This window comes from Narcine bancroftii, unplaced genomic scaffold (genome assembly GCF_036971445.1).
Source record: "Narcine bancroftii isolate sNarBan1 unplaced genomic scaffold, sNarBan1.hap1 Scaffold_703, whole genome shotgun sequence".
Taxonomy (NCBI): domain Eukaryota; kingdom Metazoa; phylum Chordata; class Chondrichthyes; order Torpediniformes; family Narcinidae; genus Narcine; species Narcine bancroftii.
The window spans coordinates 7,851-26,620 of NW_027212210.1; the positions used below are offsets into that span (position 1 = coordinate 7,851).

General features: G+C 54.5%; 1 protein-coding gene across 2 annotated transcripts; it reads right to left on the reverse strand.

Moving 5' to 3' along the window:
- Positions 1 to 2,647: 2,647 nt before the first annotated feature.
- On the reverse strand, positions 2,648 to 17,875 carry LOC138751108 (MAP/microtubule affinity-regulating kinase 4-like). 2 transcript variants are annotated; one of them, XM_069913185.1, is made up of 8 exons: positions 17,767 to 17,875; positions 16,143 to 16,302; positions 15,206 to 15,426; positions 13,140 to 13,243; positions 11,789 to 12,046; positions 8,627 to 8,709; positions 3,741 to 3,785; positions 3,089 to 3,255 (listed from the first exon to the last, which is right to left on the reverse strand). In XM_069913185.1, exons 1-8 carry the CDS (start codon positions 17,872 to 17,874, stop codon positions 3,191 to 3,193), a joined length of 1,044 nt encoding a protein of 347 aa, XP_069769286.1. In that variant the 5' UTR covers position 17,875; the 3' UTR covers positions 3,089 to 3,190. The 2 variants fall into 2 exon arrangements, with proteins under 2 accessions (XP_069769285.1, XP_069769286.1); XM_069913184.1 differs by lacking the exon at positions 8,627 to 8,709 and having other exon boundaries at positions 2,648 to 3,255.
- Positions 17,876 to 18,770: the final 895 nt, after the last annotated feature.

Genomic DNA, 18,770 nt, shown 5'->3' on the forward strand with positions numbered 1-18,770 from the left:
AATGAAGGTCAGAGATGGGATGAGCGCACCACACATATTCACCAGAGAGAGGGAGACCGGCTGAGATGCTTGCAAGGCCAACATCAGGGTGAAAGGCCATTCCATAAATAAATTGTTCTCTATGGGAGATAAGAAGAGACAGGACATAGAGAGAGAGAAGGATGAGTGGGAGTGGGAGGTGGAAGAAAAGGTGACAGTGAGAATGTGTAGGAGAGAGAAAAACAGAGGTAAAAAGAGAGGGAATAGAGAGGGTACAGAGATAGAATAGAAAGGAGAGAGAAGAGGGAGAAAGAGGGAGACAGTGCAGGAGAGAGGTTGGGGGAGAATGAGAGAAGAGGGGCAGACAAAGGAAAATAAAAGAGAGGGGTGAAAGAGGGAGGGGGAGAGGGAGGGGGGAAGAGGGAGGGGGGAAGCGGGAGGGGGGAAGCGGGAGGGGGGAAGCGGGAGGGGGGAAGCGGGAGGGGGGAAGCGGGAGGGGGGAAGCGGGAGGGGGGAAGCGGGAGGGGGGAAGCGGGAGGGGGAAGGGGGCGGGGAGAGACACGGGGGCGGGGAGAGACACGGGGGCGGGGAGAGACACGGGGGCGGGGAGAGACACGGGGGCGGGGAGAGACACGGGGGCGGGGAGAGACACGGGGGCGGGGAGAGACACGGGGGCGGGGAGAGACACGGGGGCGGGGAGAGACACGGGGGCGGGGAGAGACACGGGGGCGGGGAGAGACACGGGCGGAGAGAGAGAGAGAGAGGGCCAGAGAGACAGAGGGGCGGAGAGAGAGAGAGAGAGGGCCAGAGAGAGAGAGGGCTAGAGAGAGAGAGAGAGAGAGGGCCAGAGAGAGAGAGAGGGCCAGAGAGAGAGAGAGGGCCAGAGAGAGAGAGAGGGCCAGAGAGAGAGAGAGGGCCAGAGAGAGAGAGGGCCAGAGAGAGAGAGGGCCAGAGAGAGAGAGGGCCAGAGAGAGAGAGAGGGCCAGAGAGAGAGAGAGGGCCAGAGAGAGAGGGAGGGCCAGAGAGAGAGAGAGGGGGCCAGAGAGAGAGAGAGGGGGCCAGAGAGAGAGAGAGAGAGAGAGAGAGAGAGAGAGGGGGCCAGAGAGAGAGAGAGAGAGAGAGAGGGCCAGAGAGAGAGAGAGAGAGAGGGCCAGAGAGAGAGAGAGAGGGCCAGAGAGAGAGAGCGCCAGAGAGGGAGAGAGCGCCAGAGAGGGAGAGAGCGCCAGAGAGGGAGAGAGCGCCAGAGAGGGAGAGAGCGCCAGAGAGGGAGAGAGCGCCAGAGAGGGAGAGAGCGCCAGAGAGGGAGAGAGCGCCAGAGAGGGAGAGAGCGCCAGAGAGAGAGAGAGAGAGAGGGCCAGAGAGGGAGAGGGCCAGAGAGGGAGAGGGCCAGAGAGGGAGAGGGCCAGAGAGGGAGAGGGCCAGAGAGGGAGAGGGCCAGAGAGGGAGAGGGCCAGAGAGGGTGAGGGCCAGAGAGGGAGAGGGCCAGAGAGGGAGAGGGCCAGAGAGGGAGAGGGCCAGAGAGGGAGAGGGCCAGAGAGGGAGAGGGCCAGAGAGGGAGAGGGCCAGAGAGGGAGAGGGCCAGAGAGGGAGAGGGCCAGAGAGGGAGAGGGCCAGAGAGGGAGAGGGCCAGAGAGGGAGAGCGCCAGAGAGGGAGAGCGCCAGAGAGGGAGAGCGCCAGAGAGGGAGAGCGCCAGAGAGGGAGAGAGCGCCAGAGAGGGAGAGAGCGCCAGAGAGGGAGAGAGCGCCAGAGAGGGAGAGAGCGCCAGAGAGGGAGAGAGCGCCAGAGAGGGAGAGGGCCAGAGAGAGAGAGGGCCAGAGAGAGAGAGGGCCAGAGAGAGAGAGGGCCAGAGAGAGAGAGAGCGCCAGAGAGAGAGAGAGAGCCAGAGAGAGAGAGAGAGCACCAGAGAGAGAGAGAGAGCGCCAGTGAGGGAGCGCGCCAGAGGGGGTGAGCGCCAGTGGGGGAGAGCGCCAGAGGGGGAGAGCGCCAGAGGGGGAGAGCGCCAGAGGGGGAGAGCGCCAGAGGGGGAGAGCGCCAGAGGGGGAGAGCGCCAGAGGGGGGGAGCGCCAGAGGGGGGAGAGCGCCAGAGGGGGAGAGCGCCAGAGGGGGAGAGCGCCAGAGGGGGAGAGCGCCAGAGGGGGGGAGCGCCAGAGGGGGAGAGCGCCAGAGGGGGAGAGCGCCAGAGGGGGAGAGCGCCAGAGGGGGAGAGCGCCAGAGGGGGAGAGCACCAGAGGGGGAGAGGGGGCCAGAGAGAGGGGGGGCAGAGAGAGAGAGAGAGAGAGCGTGACAGGGTCAGAGAGAGAGAGCACCAGAGAGAGAGAGAGAGAGAGGGAGAGTGAGAGGGTGGGGGACTGGAGAGAGCGTGAGAGACATGGCCAGAGTGGGAGAGGGAGACGGGGCCGGAGAGGGAGACGGGGCCGGAGAGGGAGACGGGGCCGGAGAGGGAGACGGGGCCGGAGAGGGAGACGGGGCCGGAGAGGGAGACGGGGCCGGAGAGGGAGACGGGGCCGGAGAGGGAGACGGGGCCGGAGAGGGAGACGGGGCCGGAGAGGGAGACGGGGCCGGAGAGGGAGACGGGGCCGGAGAGGGAGACGGGGACTTCATTCCATTTGTTTCCTCCCAGCTCGTACCTCTGCGTCCCCATTGTCACAGACAAGAGTTATTCCTCAATGAGCAGTGGAATATGCTGTGGACCTCTCCCCACACAATCCCTTCCACCCCTCTGAAGATCAGCTATACCACTTAAGAGGCTGGACCCATCCCACCATCAGCATTGGTTAAAGGCTCCCTCAACAATGAAGCAGACAGAACATCTCATGGAGGCGGAGGGGCCTCGACCTCTGCAGTTCTGAGACAGGCGACTGTGCGTGCCTAAGGAACTGGGAAACCAAGTAGAAGAAAGTCATCTTGGCCATGGGTAGGGCAGAGAGGTGTCCCGGTGGGTCTAAAGCTTCAATTCACTGGTGATTTTGGTCACTATGTTCCTGAACGACAGGAACGTGCCCGAGGTCCTCTTGAAACGTACCCCATTGACAGGGACGTTGGGCAAACGACAGACCTCGATCTCCCACTGGACAAAGTGCTCTGTGTTTTCCCGGCCGTGGGCACAGGATAAGAGGAAAGACTCCTGCTGCTTGAACCGGCAGCCGTTCGCTTCCAGGACCTTGCAGATCAGGCCGATCATCTCACTGGGGTCCCGTGAGCTGGTGATTTTTATATTCCATGTAAGTCTGATCGACCTGGGCTTAGCTTCTTTTTTATCCCAAGATACATTGCAACTAAAATAAAGAGAGCAGAGAGACACAAATCAGTTCCTCCCACCATCTTTCAGTACCCTACCACAGTATTCTCGCTACACTGTCCCATCACACAGTCCTAGGGCAGGGACATGGGTCAGATACAGAGTGAAGCTCCCTCTACACTGTCCCATCACACACTCCCAGGGCAGGGACACGGGTCAGATACAGAGGGAAGCTCCCTCTACACTGTCCTGTCGCACACTCCCAGGGCAAGGACACGGGTTAGATACAGAGTGAAGCTCCCTCCACACTGCCCCGTCACACACTCCCAGGGCAGTGACACGGGTTACAGAGCAAAGCTCCCTCTACACTGTCCCAGGGCTGGGACAGCACAGGTCAGTGTTCTTGATGTGCTGGGGATCTGGAAATCTGGGGTGGTGGAAACAGCTTTTCTTTTGCCTCCGTCCTGCTGTACGCGACTCACACTGCCCGCTGGGAACCGGGTCCGGCCATCAATTGCTCACCTTGTGACCTCAGATCTCCAGTTTCTCTCAGGTTCGTCTGCGACCCTCAACGGAAAAAAAGAGAGATCGGGAATTACTAACCACGGTACTTGTGTAGGGAAAGCAGACAGTAACCAGGATGTAGATGTCAAGGTGCAGAGTGGTCAGCTTTCATTCCAGAAACCATCGCTGGGCCATGTGTCCCACACTTGTCTCCTCTTCCATCTCCCCACCTCCCTCACCATACATCCATCTCTCGTGGCATTTATCCCTTAAACCCATCCATAACTTTCATCTGGTCTTCATCATGGATAGGAGGCTCACATTGTCCTAGCCGCTGGAATAAGGGGCACATCTTGACCACCTCATCTAATGCTGGACCTAGCACTCCTCTGCATTTGGTTGACAGAACCTCAACAACCTTGAACCTCAGTGAATAGTAACAGCAAACCACGGCTGGTACTGGATCCAGAATTCCAGATGGTGGAGATGAGAAGGCAGGGGTCAGGTGGCCAACTAGGGCCATGGAGGGGCTAGGGGCCTGGACCCTGGCTCATGCACGGGGAGGGGCCTGAACTCTGGCTCTGGGGCCTGTCCTCTGGCTTACAGGCCTGACCTCTGGCTCAGGGGTGCAGCAAGGCCTGGGGCCTGGCCTCTGGCTCAGGGGCGAGGCTAGGCCAGGGGCCTGACTGCTGGCTCAGGAACAAGAGGGTTAACCCTACCTGAGGCCAGAATCTTAGCGCAATGACTGTCCGACACAGGGCCATGGCAGTCCTGTCGCAGCCTGTTCAACAACCAGAGCCATCGCTCACAAGAGGAAACAGTGAACATACGATCGAGCTGTTCCTTCTCCCTTCAGGTACGTGCTGCGGCTGCATGGGACGAGGGTTCTTGCCACTGCCAAGGTTTGCAACCCAATCCCACGGAACTTCCTGCAGGGAGTGCTCTTCCCTAAGGATGCGATATTAAACCCTCTGCTCTCCCAGGGACGACCAACCCCAATAAAAACCCATCAGCTCCTCCAGAGGGTGCACACGTTGCCAAAGATGTCCAGTCCCAAGTGCCCATGAATGATAGAACCATAGCACATTACAGTACAGAAAGCAGGCCCTTTGGCCCTTCTAGTCTGCCGAGTCCCCCTGACCTGCACCCAATCCACAGCCCTCCATACCCCTCCCTTCCACGTAACTGTCCAAATTCTTCTTAAATGTAGAGAGCTCCATTCACCACTTCAGCTGGAAGCTCCTTCCACACCTCCACCACCCTCTGTTTGAAGAAGTCCCCCCTAAAATGTTCCCCCCCAGCATGGTTGGCGTAGCGGTTAGTGCAACGTTGTTACAGCGCCAGCGTCCGGGACTGAAGTTCGAATCCCATGCTGTCTGTAAGGAGTATGTATGTTCTCGCCGTGTCTGCGTGGGTTTTCGCTGGGAACTCTAGTTCCCTCCCAGCATTGAAAACATACCAAAGGATGGGGGGGGGGTGGGGGGGGGAGGATGTCATAGGTCAATTGGGTGCCACATGCTCAAGAACCTGTTATCATGCAGAACATCTAAATTTTTAAATAATTTTGACTCCCCATTTCCCGTGGTGGGGTGTTGGGGATTGAACTTGTGTTAATGGACTGACAGAGCAGAACTATCCCAAGGACTTCAACACTTTTCTGCTGCACTGGCCACGACAGTAACCAGGTTACACCCATAGGTGTAAAGCCCTGTGGATTGCATGTACTCCCCTGCATGACAATCGTTCTTCTTCTCCCCAACGCCCAGACAAAATCCGCCCCATAGCCATGACCCACAGGTCAGCAGGTCATCCCAACATCCAACCCTCCCCTTGATAGTTCATTGAGACTTCGAAAACCTCTACAGGTGGAGAGCATTCTAGCTGGTTGCGTCAATGCTCAGGACAGGAAAAAAACCCCAGAGGGTTGTTAACTCGGCCTGCGACATCCCGGGCACCAGATATCACTCCATCGGGGACATCTACATGAGGTGGTGTCTTAAGAAAGTAGCCTCAATCCTCAAAGACCCCCACCACCCAGGCCATGCCCTCTTCACTCTGCAACCATTGGGGAAAAGGTCCAAGAGCCTGAAGACGAGCACTCAGCGGCACAAGGACGGCTTTTTTCCCTCCGCCATCAGATTCTTGAATAATCAATGAACCATGGACACTGCTTTATTTTGGCTTTTTTCTTTTTCTTCTCACTCTTTGGTTTATATAAACGTTTGCACTGTGAAGTTGCCGCAAACAGTGTATTTCGTGATGTGTTCATGGCAATAAATTCTGATTCTACTAATCACTAGCAGGAGTTCTCCTCCCCACCCCATGCCTTACTTCTCATAGCAACCTTGACACCGCCCGACCAATCTCCTGCCACCTTGAACCTAGTTTGGCCATTGGGTTTCATAACACCACGCTCTTAGGTCGCAGTCACGCAGCTGCTTGTGGGATCTTACTGAGCGCTCGTTGGCTCTGGGTTCCCGACACAGGGCTGGGAGGGGGTGGTGCAAATGCAAGGTCTTTCCACATCCCACCCACTCGTCCGCACTGGATCCAGCTGTCGGAACACGGTTGGCGAAGGGGTAAGTCCAACGCCTTTAGAGCATCAGCGATCGGGACTGGGGTTCGAATCCAGTGCTGTCTGGAAGGAGTTTGTGCATTCTCCCTGTGCCAGCGTGGGTTTTCCACAGTTTCCTCCCACAGTTCGAAACGTAGTGGAGGTGTAGGTTAATTGGGTGACACGGGTTCGTGGGCAGAAACGGCCTGTGACTGTGCTGGATGTCTAAATTTAATATAAATTAGAAAAACATCAGGTTCTGATGTGTGTATGCGTATCCAGGCATGTGTTCACTGCTCAAATGTGGCGATGTGTTTGTGCGTTCTGCGGGTGTGTGCGCGCGTGCATGCGTTCTGCACGTGCGTGTTCGTGTGTGTGCGCGTTCTGCGGGTGTGTGCGCGCGTGCATGCGTTCTGCACGTGTGTGTTCGTGTGTGTGTGTGTGTGTGTGTGTGTGTGTGTGTGTGTGTGTGTGTGTGTGTGTGTGTGTGTGTGTGTGTGTGTGTGTGTGTGTGTGTGTTTTCGTGCATCTCCCCTCTGCTGCACACTCCTGCCTTATAGTACATTCGACCTGGATGTCTCTGTCACTGCCCAAGGACCATTCCTGGAGGGGTCTGGCCCATAATACGGCACATCACTGTGCAACATGACTGGCTGCCAGTTACTAGATCACAGGTCAACCAAAAAACAACCAACTGCTGGAGGAGCCCCACAGGGATGCGGACGGTCAACATTTCGGCTTGCAGCCCTGCTTCGGGACTCAGCTAGGAGACGGTCACCGCCTGTCGAACGAGCAAAACCTGGTGTCGAGACTTACTTGAATGCCATACGTTTATCACGGAGTTTCTCAGCAGAGGAAGGCTCACTCAGCCGACCACTCATAGTGCAGCGGCTCTGATGGAGCATCAGGACCCCGCTCACCATGTGAGCGCAGGAAGGACAGGAGGAAAAGGGAGAGAGCAGAGACAGAGAAACAAAACTCCAGAGTAGTAGATGGAGATGGTGGGCCAGTCCTGGCTAATCGGAGGGCGGGGGGGAAGGCAGTCTTGGCCAATCGCGGGTTGGGGGGGGGGGGGTGGGGGGCAGTCCTGGCCAATCGGTGGAGGACAGTTCTGGCCAATCAAGGGCCAAAGAGCATCACCCGTACCACCCCCCCCCCCACCCCAAGACTGCTAACACCTTCCTTGTTCCTCAGGGAAGTAGCTAATCCCATGGGATACTCTTCAATCTCCAGGAATTCTTCGCTAATCCTTCAAGCAACTTGCCTCTCTGAGAAATCTGACAGGAACATCAGGGCAGGGGAAGCACGAGCACCGATACGAGGGGTTGAGTGGGATGGGACTGGATCAATGGGAATTAGATCGGATAATTTGGGATGACGGGATAGAAAGGGATGTTTGATGAGAGAATGGGAGCGGAATGGATGGAGTGGGGATAGAATGGGATGGAGTGGGGATAGAATGGGATGGAGTGGGGATAGAATGGGATGGAGTGGGGATTGAATGGCATGAAGTGGGGATTGAATGGGAGAGGATGGGAGGGGCAGCAAGGTTGGTGTAGCGGTTAGCAAAACGCCTTTACAACACCAGCGATCAGGAATGGGTTCGAATCCGGTGCTGTCTGTAAGGAGGTTGTACATTCTCCGTGTCTGCAGGGGCTCTGGTTTCCTCCCACCTTTCAAAAACGTACCAGAGGCGTAGGTTAATTGGGTGTAATTGGACTTGTGGGCCAAAAGGGCCAGTTACCGTGCTGTAGGTCTAAATTTTTTTAAATGGGAAGGGGAAGGGGTTTGAACAGCTGTATTGAAATGGAACAACATGGAAGAAGAGGATGGAGTGGAATGGGATAGACAGGTTTGGAGTGGATAGGTCAGGACATATTGGGGCATGTTGGGAATGATACCTTTCTATTTCACACAGATCTAACACATCAAGTTGGGTGAGATACTACCTGGTGACAGCAAAGCATCTGACCAGTCGGGTGGCTGAGGCTCATGGAGCAAATGGGTCCTTCCTGGGGAACCAGGTCCAACAGTTGAGACCCTCTCCACCCTCGGTGCGATTAAGGTAAACGAGGAGAGACACTCGCCGGTGTCGGGTGGATCCAAACCCAGGTCCTCGGTGAAAGGAGCCACCCTCCCCCCCCCCCCCCCCCCCCCCCCCACCAACGTTAACCCCAGATGCCTCCATCTCTCTCTGCTGAAGCAAGCATGGCAAACCCGCTGCCTCACGTGGGGCAGGGGAGGGGAAGGGAAGTGGGGGGAAGTGATGACAAGACTTCACAGCCCCAAACCACCCCTGCCCCTCCCATCAGGATGGCCACTGAGCAAGAGGATGAACGAGAAGACTTACTAACGGTCTTGGATCCCTGCGGGAGGGAGTTTCCTGGCACAGGTTTGTTAGTATTCTGTCGTTTGGATGGGTCAATAGTGACCCTAGGAAAAGGAAAAACAAGAGGCAGAATTAGGCAGGAGAAAGCTGAAGCAATAAGACAGAGAGCTTTACACCAAGTGAAAGGGGAAGAACTGAATCTTACTCACTGTGGCATTTCTGACCTTGATTTCACTGGCAGAGATTATTAGCTCCTCTCTGGATTAGATTACAATGCAGAGAGTGTAAAAAACTGTATATACTCATGTAATGGTCAATACTGTGGAACAGTTGATTCCACCCCCCCACCCCCCGCCGTCCCCCACCTTTTGGTCCAGAAATTGGGTATTTTCCGAACGACCCATGTAAAAGTCAACCCCTCTATTTTTGGCCCCGGCTGCCAGCCGGCTGCCCATCCCAGCTCCCAATGCCCCGATCATGGACCCTCATCCCAGTTTCCCACCCACCAGAGCTCCCAATGCCCCGAACATGGACCCTCACCCTGGCCAGCTGCCCGCCCACCGGAGCTCCCGACGATCCTTCTACGGACCCTCACCCCCCCAACCACCTCCCCACCAGCAGACCCTCGCCCCGGCCGCCCGCTCACCCACCTGAGCTCCTGATGCCCCAGCCACCCACGTACCCAAGAACCCGATGCCATGATCGCGGACTTTCCACCTGGTCACGGCCATCCAAGCTCCCAACGCCCCTGTACAATGCAGCTACTTACTCTGGTCAAACACGTGACCTGTATAAAAGTCAACCCCCCAAAATTTGACCCGAAAAATTGGTCCAAAAAATTTGACGAATACTTGAGTATATACAATACTTACACTCCCTCTCTGTTGGTTCTTCTCTCGTCTTGAACCAGAACAGAGCCTTTCAGCCCCTTTTTACCTCTGTAGCCCGTCAAAGGGAGAATATTTACAACTCCAGCCTTAAAGTTGGGCGTCACGGTTAGTGTAACACTGTCACAGCGCCAGCGACCAGGGTTCGAATCCCACACTGCCTGTAAGGAATTTGTACGTTCTCCCCGTGTCTGCGTAGGTTTCCTCCGGGCACTCTGCTTTCCCCCACCCTTCAAATCATATGGGTTTTGTAGGTTAATTTGGGTGACACAGGTGTTAATGGCTGGAATCAGCTTCTCTCACGCTGCAAATCAAATTTACATTTAGAGTTGAGTCTTATCACCCTTTGTTCAAAAATCCACTTTCAACACCTCAGTGTTCCTTTCTGGCCCCCAAATTTACCCAGAAGTATTTCTCAATGCATACTTCCCCTTTCTGGATTTTAAAGTAATCTCATGAGGATTTAAGATAGAACCATAGAACATTACAGCACAGAAACAGGCCCTTTAGCCCTTCTGGTCCATGTCAAACCATTACTCTCCTTTGCCTCACTGACCTGAACCCCTATCATAGCCATCTAAACCCCTCCCATCAATGTAGCTGTCCAAATTCTTCTTAAAAATTAAAATCATTCATCACCTCAGCTGGCAGCTATTCCACGCTCCCACCACTCTCTGTGTGAAGAAGTTTCCCCCTAAACTTTTCTCCTTTCACCCTTAACCCATGACCTCTGGTTTGTATCTCACTAACCCTCAGTAGAAAAAGCCTATCTGCATTTACTCCATCCATTCCCCCTCATAATTTTAAATACCTCGATCAAATCTCCCCTTATTCTTCTACGCTCCAGGGAATAAAGTCCTAACCTGTTTAACCTTTCCCTGTAACTCAGTTCCTGAAGCCTGGGCAACATCCTAGTAAATCTGCTCCTCTTTCAATCACCTGCAAGAACAATGACAAAACCAATTGGACGACCGCTCCTTGCATAGATTTTACTTTGGGACCATCAACGATCTCCTGTATAACCAAGGGTCTCCACTCACATCCATCTTTTCTGCCCTCAGCAATTTACAAGAAACTGGGGCCCTTGTACAACGTAACACTCACCTATAAGGGGCCATATGGCCCATCTAGTCAATCCTCTTCCTCTCTGCCCCTCAGCCTACACTTCTGTTCCTTCCTCTCTTTCAGAAATACCTCTAAGCGCAGCATCGGAGTAAATGAATGGTTGCTAAATGAATAAATGGTGTTGCATGTATACAATATAATTCTGCCTGGATACTCTTCTGAACCCCAGGAGGGTTGATTTGAACTCCCTTGGAATTGGTTACACCTCATTACATTTACCCAAAACTATTTTCGAATCGTACAAATCTCCATTGGGTCAAGCCTCGGACTATTCACTGTTACCAAGAGAGTTTTAGACACTCAGCCATTCTCCACAAGAATGCTTGCAGCCTGGGATCAATTCTCAAGGCCCTGGGATCAGGTCCAGAAGATGATTGGTGGGTTCCTGTGTTTCTCTCTCTCTCTCTGCCACCCACTACCACTTGCTTCTCCTCCCCTCTGCTGCGCACATGGGCAACCCTGGGCTCCCCCAACTACGTCGAAGGCAATTGCTGGGTGGATGGAGAAGATGGATTGGGAAGCTGAGACGGTCGCTGTGGCAACATCTCAGTGAGGAGGGAATGCTGTCCACCATTCTCGATGTCAAGCAGGCCTTCTCCCTCTTCGCCCCACCCACCCAAGACTTCCCTCCTTCCTCCACAGTGACACCAGGGAGGTTTGACCCATGATCTCTCACTGACCTCCACCATGTCTTTGGGTGGGAGGAATATTTGACCTTTCCTTCCCCTTCCTGACTCACCTTGATGGAGGGATTTGCCCCTTGCCCACTCCCCTCACCACGAAATAGGGAGTTGGTCTTTGTCCCTCTTCCTGACCCCCACAACACCAGGGAAGGGGGGAATTTCACCATCGTCCTCTTCCCGACCTGGATACAAAGAAGTTGACCCTTGGCCCTTCCTTGACCTCCACCATGACACAGGGGAGGGGGGAGTTGATTCTTGCTCTTCCCCGACCCCCACCACGGCACCAGAGGGGATTTGACCATTGCTTCCATCCTGACCAGAATAGATGGGAGTTGACCCTTTCTCCATCCCTGACTTCCTCCATAACTCTGGAGGTATTTGACATTTTCCTGAGCCCCGAGCTCATCACGATGGAAATAGTTAACCCTTGCCCCCTCCCCAACCCCCCATGACACTGGGGGTATTCTACCCTTGCCCCCTCCTCTTACCTCCTGGTCAGTTTGGAGGTGAGCTTGGAGAAGAGGTTGGAAGATGCACGGCTCCGTGACTGGGGCAGAGGCGTGGCATCAGGTGAGAGGGTGGGCGAAGTGGGCGAACCGTTCTGCGCTGCCCCTCGCCGGTCCCGCAGCTGCCCGCCGTGGAAGGTGCTGCGACTGGTCGTGCCCCGGGGGAAGCGGGTCCGATCCGTGGTGGCTGCGATGCTGTGGGTGGATGGCGAAGCAGGAGCGGCGCGGTTCATCACCGAGCTGCCGGAGAGTAACACCACCATCACATCAGAGGCTCAGTCTGGGCTCATCCCACCGCCCCACACCAACCTTTTTCAGCCGGCCAAAGGGATGTTGCGTATCTACCCAGTATCAGCAGGGCAAGGGTTAATCCCAGCGCCACTCCGTTCAGCAGGGGGTTAATCCCAATTGCACCCATTTTGCAGGAGAAGGGTTAATCCCAGCCAGTCCATTCAGCAAGAGAAGAGTTAATCCCGGTACCACTCAGATCAGCAGGGGAAGGGTTAATCACATCCACTCCGTTCAGCAGGGAAAGGGTTAATCCCAATTCCACCAATTCAGCAAGGGAAGGGTCAATCCCAGTGCCACTCCATTCAGCAGGGGAAGGGTTAATCACAGCCACTCCATTCAGCAGGGAAAGGGTTAATCCCAATTCCACCAATTCAGCATGGGAAGGGTTAATTCTAGCCACTTCTTTCAGCCGGGGAAGAGTTAATCCCAATTCCACCAATTCAGCAAGGGAAGGGTTAATCCCAGTGCCACTCCATTCAGCAAGGGGTTAATCTCAGTGCCACTCCATTCAGCAGAGGAAGGGTTAATCACAGCCATTCTGTTCAGCAGGGGAAGGGTTAATTACAGCCACTCCATTCAGCAGGGGGTTAACCACAGCCAGTCAATTCATCAGGGGAAGAGTTAATCCCAGCCACTCCATTCAGCAGGGCAAGGGTTAATCCCAGTGCCATTCCATTCAGCAGGGCAAGGGTTAATCACAGCCACTCCATTCAGCAGGGGAAGGGTTAATTCTAGCCACTTCTTTCAGCCGGGGAAGAGTTAATCACAGCCACTCCGTTTTTCCGGGGAAGAGTTAATCACAGCAACTCCATTTAGCAGGGCAAGGGCTAATCCCAGTGCCACTCCGTTCAGCAGGGGAAGGGTTAAATCTCCGCATTCCCTCTCACCCCCAGACGGACCCCAGTATTCCCCTGTCTGTGACCCACCCACCCCAGAATCCATTAGTATGGACCCGAGCGGTCCCCGTCTCCCTGCCTCCCAGTCGGACCACAGAGTTCCCCCTCCACCCCACCTAGAAGTAGCCAGCGCCCACACTGACTACCTGTTCTCCTTCCCGTTCTGCAGCAGGGACTGCCGGTCGTTGGGCGTGCGGTCAGTACAGACATAGGTGTTCCTCCGGCTCATCGTGCTGGCTGGGATGTTATTCTGGTTGGGGGTTGGTGGGGAGAGGAGGGAAGAATATATACTGGTGAAATTCAAGTTCCCATGACGGACCAGGGCCACCTGCTGCCGTCTTGTGGTTTCTCCCAGCGCCTCCAAAGATAATAGGAGAGCGGGGAGTGGTGATACAGCACTTCCCTGCTGGGTCCACACGCCCAGTCAACTGCAGCCAGCTCCACACAGGGTTTAAACGGGGCCTGTTGAAGGACCCAACGGAGGTTTATTCTAAAATACCGCGGCCGCGGGGCCTGGGCTCGAGATGGGGGTGCCTGCGTTTGGCAATGGGCTCATGGTGTTGCAGATTCCTGGGAAGCAGGGGACCAGAAAATGGGGAGACCACCCCTGTTTGAGAAGAAGCAGAGGAGACGACCCATGGGATGATGACCATGGGCGGTGGACCAGTGAGGGCCTCTGCAGTTAAGGAACACATAGGCGGAGGGCTGCTGGCAACTCGAGGCAAGGAACCCGCGCAGGTGGAGGGTTGCTGGCGGCCGCAGCCAAGGGACTCACACCAGGCTGCTCGAGAATGGCCGAAGGGGTACCAGGTGTATGTCTGTGATGGGGTGCCGAGAGCTTCCTGATCATGTCGGAGGTTGGGATCTGGAGCACAGGCTGCCGATGGTTTGGACTGGACTCCGTGCGGCTGCAGGAGCGCTGGAGGCGAATCCACAGACACGGTGACTCTGGGGTTTGGGGTGGGGGATGACTCTCTTTTGCTTCTCTCTCTCTGACTGTAAGGGATGCTGGGTAATTTCTGCTGATGGCAAATCTTTGACAGCCTTAGAACAGACTAAAGGAAATTTTGTATAATACTACATTTTGTGTTTTATTACATGACAACAATAGAATCTTGAAAACATCTCCGGGTCTGAGGGGTCATATTCACTCTTACAGGTAAGAATAAAAAATTCCCTGGGCCAGGCTGCAATAAAATCCCCAGGGCAACACAGAGGCGTAGCGGGAAGTTCTGCTCCAAGCCCGATCTCTGGTGCTATCCATGTGCAGCTCCGGCCTCTTCCCACATCCCAAGGACAGGCAGTGGGTGGGTTAACCGGCCAGTCTACATTGGGGTGGATGAAAACATCTAAACGAGAGGCATGAACTCAGTTCGAGATGTTTGTGGTTGAATGATCAATATTCCTGACAAAAAAAAATTTCCCGGACATCCTCCGCGCGAGAGAGAGAGAGAGAGAGAGAGAGAGAAAATATATCAGAGGGAGATTCAGACAGAGGGATGGTATCAGATTGGAACTTCAATTTCTCACTTATTAGAAGCGCCATTTTTCAGTGATTCTGTCGTTCAGGAGTTTATTTTCAGGACTATTGAGCTGGCAACAGGAGGCCAACACCTATCAGCTCACCCAAAAACAGAGCCAGGTTTTCAATTCAAACAGGAGTTGTGGCCACCTGCATGTTTAGCTTGCTAAAAAGGATGACTCAGCCACACTGATATACTGAGGAGTGGGTGGGTGCATGTGACCTGAATGAACACGGATATGATGGGCAAGGGGAGAGAGAGAAAGGGGACAAAGAGGAGAAGACAAGGAGAAAGGGAAGGGGGAGAAAGGGGGGAGGGAGAAAGGGAGAGGGGGGAGGGGAAGAGGGGGAGGGGAAGAGGGGGAGGGGAAGAGGGGGGGAGGGGAAGAGGGGGGAGGGGAAGAGGGGGGAGGGGAAGAGGGGGGAGGGGAAGAGGGGGGGAGGGGAAGAGGGGGGGAGGGGAAGAGGGGGGGAGGGGAAGAGGGGGGGAGGGGAAGAGGGGGGGAGGGGAAGAGGGGGGGAAGGGAAGTGGGAGGGAGAAAAGCAGGGATGAGGGAAGAGAGGTTCTACACCCTCCCCACCCCGGTTTGACCCCATAACCCCCGGTTTGACCCCACCAGCCCAACGTCACCATCTCCCCATCCCCAGTTCAACGCCACCGGCCCCGCTCCACCGCTCCCATTTCCTTACGTTTGTTGGCCCCGACACTTTCCGGCGGTCGGGGATCTCGGACTTGTTGGGATTGTTGGCACTGCTGACCATGGGGCTGGAGGGGGGGGCAGCACTGCGGGAGCTGCCGGTCACTGTGGTAACGGCCACCTTGCGGGATGGGATGCGGTCTTCCTTCAGCTCGTGGTCCGCCGTGCTGGTCTGGCTGCGCTTGGGGTGAGAGGTCAGTGCCGCAGGCCCACCTGCAGGAAGCAGGGGCCACAGGTCTTTTAGATGTTATCGTGGCAACCAACTCTTTCCCCCACCCCCACCTCATAGGAAGAGGAAGTGCACCCCGTGCTCCCCTACAAACCCTCATCTGCCTAACAAACCCCCTTCCCTCTTGGATCCCCGATCCCATCAACACCCCCAAGGCCTTGACCATCAACCCTCCAGGCCCCAACCATCAACCCACCCCCCACCAGGCCCAGACCATCAACACCCAGGCCCTGATCATCAACCTCCCAGAGCCCAACCCCACTAACCCCTGACCAACAAGCCCAGGGCCTGACTAACAACCAACAACCTTCCAGCCCCAATCAACAGCTCCCCAGCTCCGTCAATTCCCCCCGACCATCTCCCATTTCCTGAAGGAGGACATTAAACTGATGCAATGTGGGGAGAATAGGCTAAGGAGAAAGCTAGTAGAGGGGTAGGGCAGGGAAATGAGAACTCACACAGTATTAATGGGCTGAATGGTCTCCATCCCAAGCAAATACGTGGTGGCACGTACCACAAAAGGAGAGATACAAATATGATAGTTTGAAGAGGGAAGGGGAGAGGGGAAGTTGGATGTTATTTCAGGATTGGGACCCCAGTGCCTGTCCTTTGCACAGCTTGCCCGGGTGGGGGAGGGGGGGATGGTGAGGAGAGGGGGTTGGCTATTCCCAGTGACCAGGGAAAACTGGGTGCCACTCACTGAAGTCGCTGTGCCGTCGCTGACGGTGGTAGGTGGACGAGCTGCGTTGGCTCCTGCTGTGCGTTGAGCTCTGACTCGTAGTACTGGTGTTGAGCTCATTGCTGGGCCGGATCTTGGCCAGCGAGAGGTTGCTGCCTGTGTGGGACTCACCAGCATCCATCTGGAAGAAACCATGTAACATCTAGTTCATCGCAGGCATCTGACACCACCCCCCACCCCCCCACTGATTTCATTGATACATCAGGAATACCGCCAATAGTATTAAACCAGCCATTCTCAACCTTCATCCAGCCGCTGCCAGGACCCTGCTCAAAGTCCCTGTGAAGCAGTCAAGTTTTGGTTTCTTCCATTCCTCTCTCCTCTTGAGTTAAAACCGAGCAGGGGTGGCGTGGTTAGCACCACGCTGTCGCAGTGCGAGCGACCTGGGTTCGAGTCCCACGCTGTCTGTAAGGAGTGTGTACGTTCTCCCAGTGACTGCGTGGGTTTTCCCTGGGGGCTCCGGTTTCCTCCCACTCTTCAAAACGTACCAGGAGTTCTTGGTCAATTGGGTGCAATTGGGGCCTGTTTGCTGGACGTCATTTAAAAAGTTTTTAAAAAATATAAAACGGCTGGGGGAACCTAGTAGGTCTCGCAGCACTCATAGAAGATAAAGATACATTACCAATCTTCCTCAAGGCGCAAGAACAGGAAGGTGTCAAGACTGGGGAGGAGGGGGAGGGGCCCAGAACAACAAAAGGTGTTAAAGGATATGATAAAAAGGTGAGAATTGATTTTGGCTCTGTGAAAGGAGACAAAAGGAAAAGGGGAGGGGGTGGGGGAGGAGGAGTGGGAGAGGGGAGGAGGGTATAAAGAAGGATGGGAGGGAGAGAACTAGAGGAAAGAAGATGGGGGTGGGGGTTTAAAAAACCTGTGAAAGGGTCGGAAGGCTTTATCAAGATTAAAGTGGGAAGGGGAGATATTAACTGTTAGCAAGGGGTGGGATAAGCTGGGGAGGGGGTGAGGTGAAAGGGTATTGGATGGAAAGTGGGAGAGGTGGAGAGGAATTGTCCACTGGGAAGGCCAGAAAGAAAAGCAAGAAAGAAGGGATAGAAGCAGGTGGAGTCAGGTGGAGGTGGGACTTCAGGGGCTGGAAGCTGGAACAAAAAGCAAAGAACTCAGTGGGTTGAGCTGAATCTGTGGGTCGAGCAAGTGAAACACCAAAGTCTGCAGATGCTGTGATTGTAGTAAAAACAAAGAAATGCTGGAGGAAGTCAGCCAGTCTCACAGCGTCCATAGGAAGTAAAGATATATCACTGATGTTTTGGGTTTTAGCCCTCCAATTGACCATACAAAACATTTAAAAAAAGAACACAAGGCCCCGAGTGGGTGGAGGGCACCCGCCGAGAATGCTGTGTTAAAAGACTCATCCCAACGGGGTCACACACTCTTCAAGGAGGAGGGAAGGCGGCTTTGTACCTGGTGACTAAACTTCAATCCCACACCGAAGACGTGGATAATTACAGTACAGCACGGAATTCTACCCAGTTTAACGTCAGACAAGAACACTGGTACAAGACGCGAGATGTTTACCCTGCTATCTAGCCAGATATGAATAGAATTGGCCCAGATTTAGGTGGTTCTTTACCTCACTTTTATTCCGGCCGAGGAGGAGGTAGGTGGCAGTCACTTCATTGTACATGTGTTTGGTCAAAGCGTCTTTGATCTCTTCCCGTGTGTATCCCATCCCAACCATGACTTCTGTAAACAAGAATCAAAAAGAGGTTAGAATACAGTCACAAATCCAGATCTCAAGGTGGTGCCTTAAGGTGTATAGAAGTCCCTGTGATTATTTTCCCCAGATCTGGGTATTGCCTGCAATTTATGGCTCATCCTTAATTACCCCTCAGAAGGTGGGAAGGGCACCAGTTACCCTCTCTGGCAATTCGTTATCCAGCTCCAATGGAGTCACCAAGTTTGCAGATGACTCGACTGTCATCGGCCACATCAGCAACAACGATGAGCTGAGCTACAGAGAAGAGGTGGAAAATCTAGTGACATGGGTCGAGAGGAACAACCCGAATCTCAACGTGGACAAGATGAAGGAAATGATCGTAGACTTCAGGAGGACCAGGAACGACCAGCCTCCACTACCTATCAACAACTCTGTAGTGGAGGGCACCAAGTTCCTTGGAGTTCACTTAACTAGTGACCTATCATGGACACTCAACATCTCACTTGTCAGGAAGGCGCAACAGCACCTGCACTTCCCGAGAAGACTGAAGGGGGCAAGGCTACCAGTCACCATTATGTCAATGAGGGGCTCTATCACATTCCTGGCTGCCTGTTGTAGAGAAATGGATCAGAGGTCAGTCCACAGAAACAGAAGAGTGGCAGAGAGGATCATTGGACCTCCCCCACTCCCATCGACGAGCTCTACCAGGATCGTTGTTCGAAAAGAACCCGCAAAACCATTGAGGACCCTTTCCACCTTTCAGCTGTTCCCTTCGGGAAAGAGATACAGGAGGATCAGAGACAGCACCACCAGGCTGAGGAGCAGCTTCTTCCCACGGGCAGTGAGAATGGTCAACGTCCAAAGTAACTGCTCACTCGAACCATCCGAGACTCCCATATTTATGAAACCATATTTAT

Coding starts and splice junctions, on each gene's coding strand:
- LOC138751108 (XM_069913184.1), bottom strand. CDS start 17,874: ATGGTTGGGATGGGATACACACGGGAAGAGATCAAAGACGCTTTGACC. Junction 16,303..17,766: donor TCGGCCGGAATAAAAGTGAG/GTAAAGAACCAC, acceptor GGTTTCTTCCAG/ATGGATGCTGGTGAGTCCCA. Junction 13,244..15,205: donor AAGTGTCGGGGCCAACAAAC/GTAAGGAAATGG, acceptor ACCCCCAACCAG/AATAACATCCCAGCCAGCAC.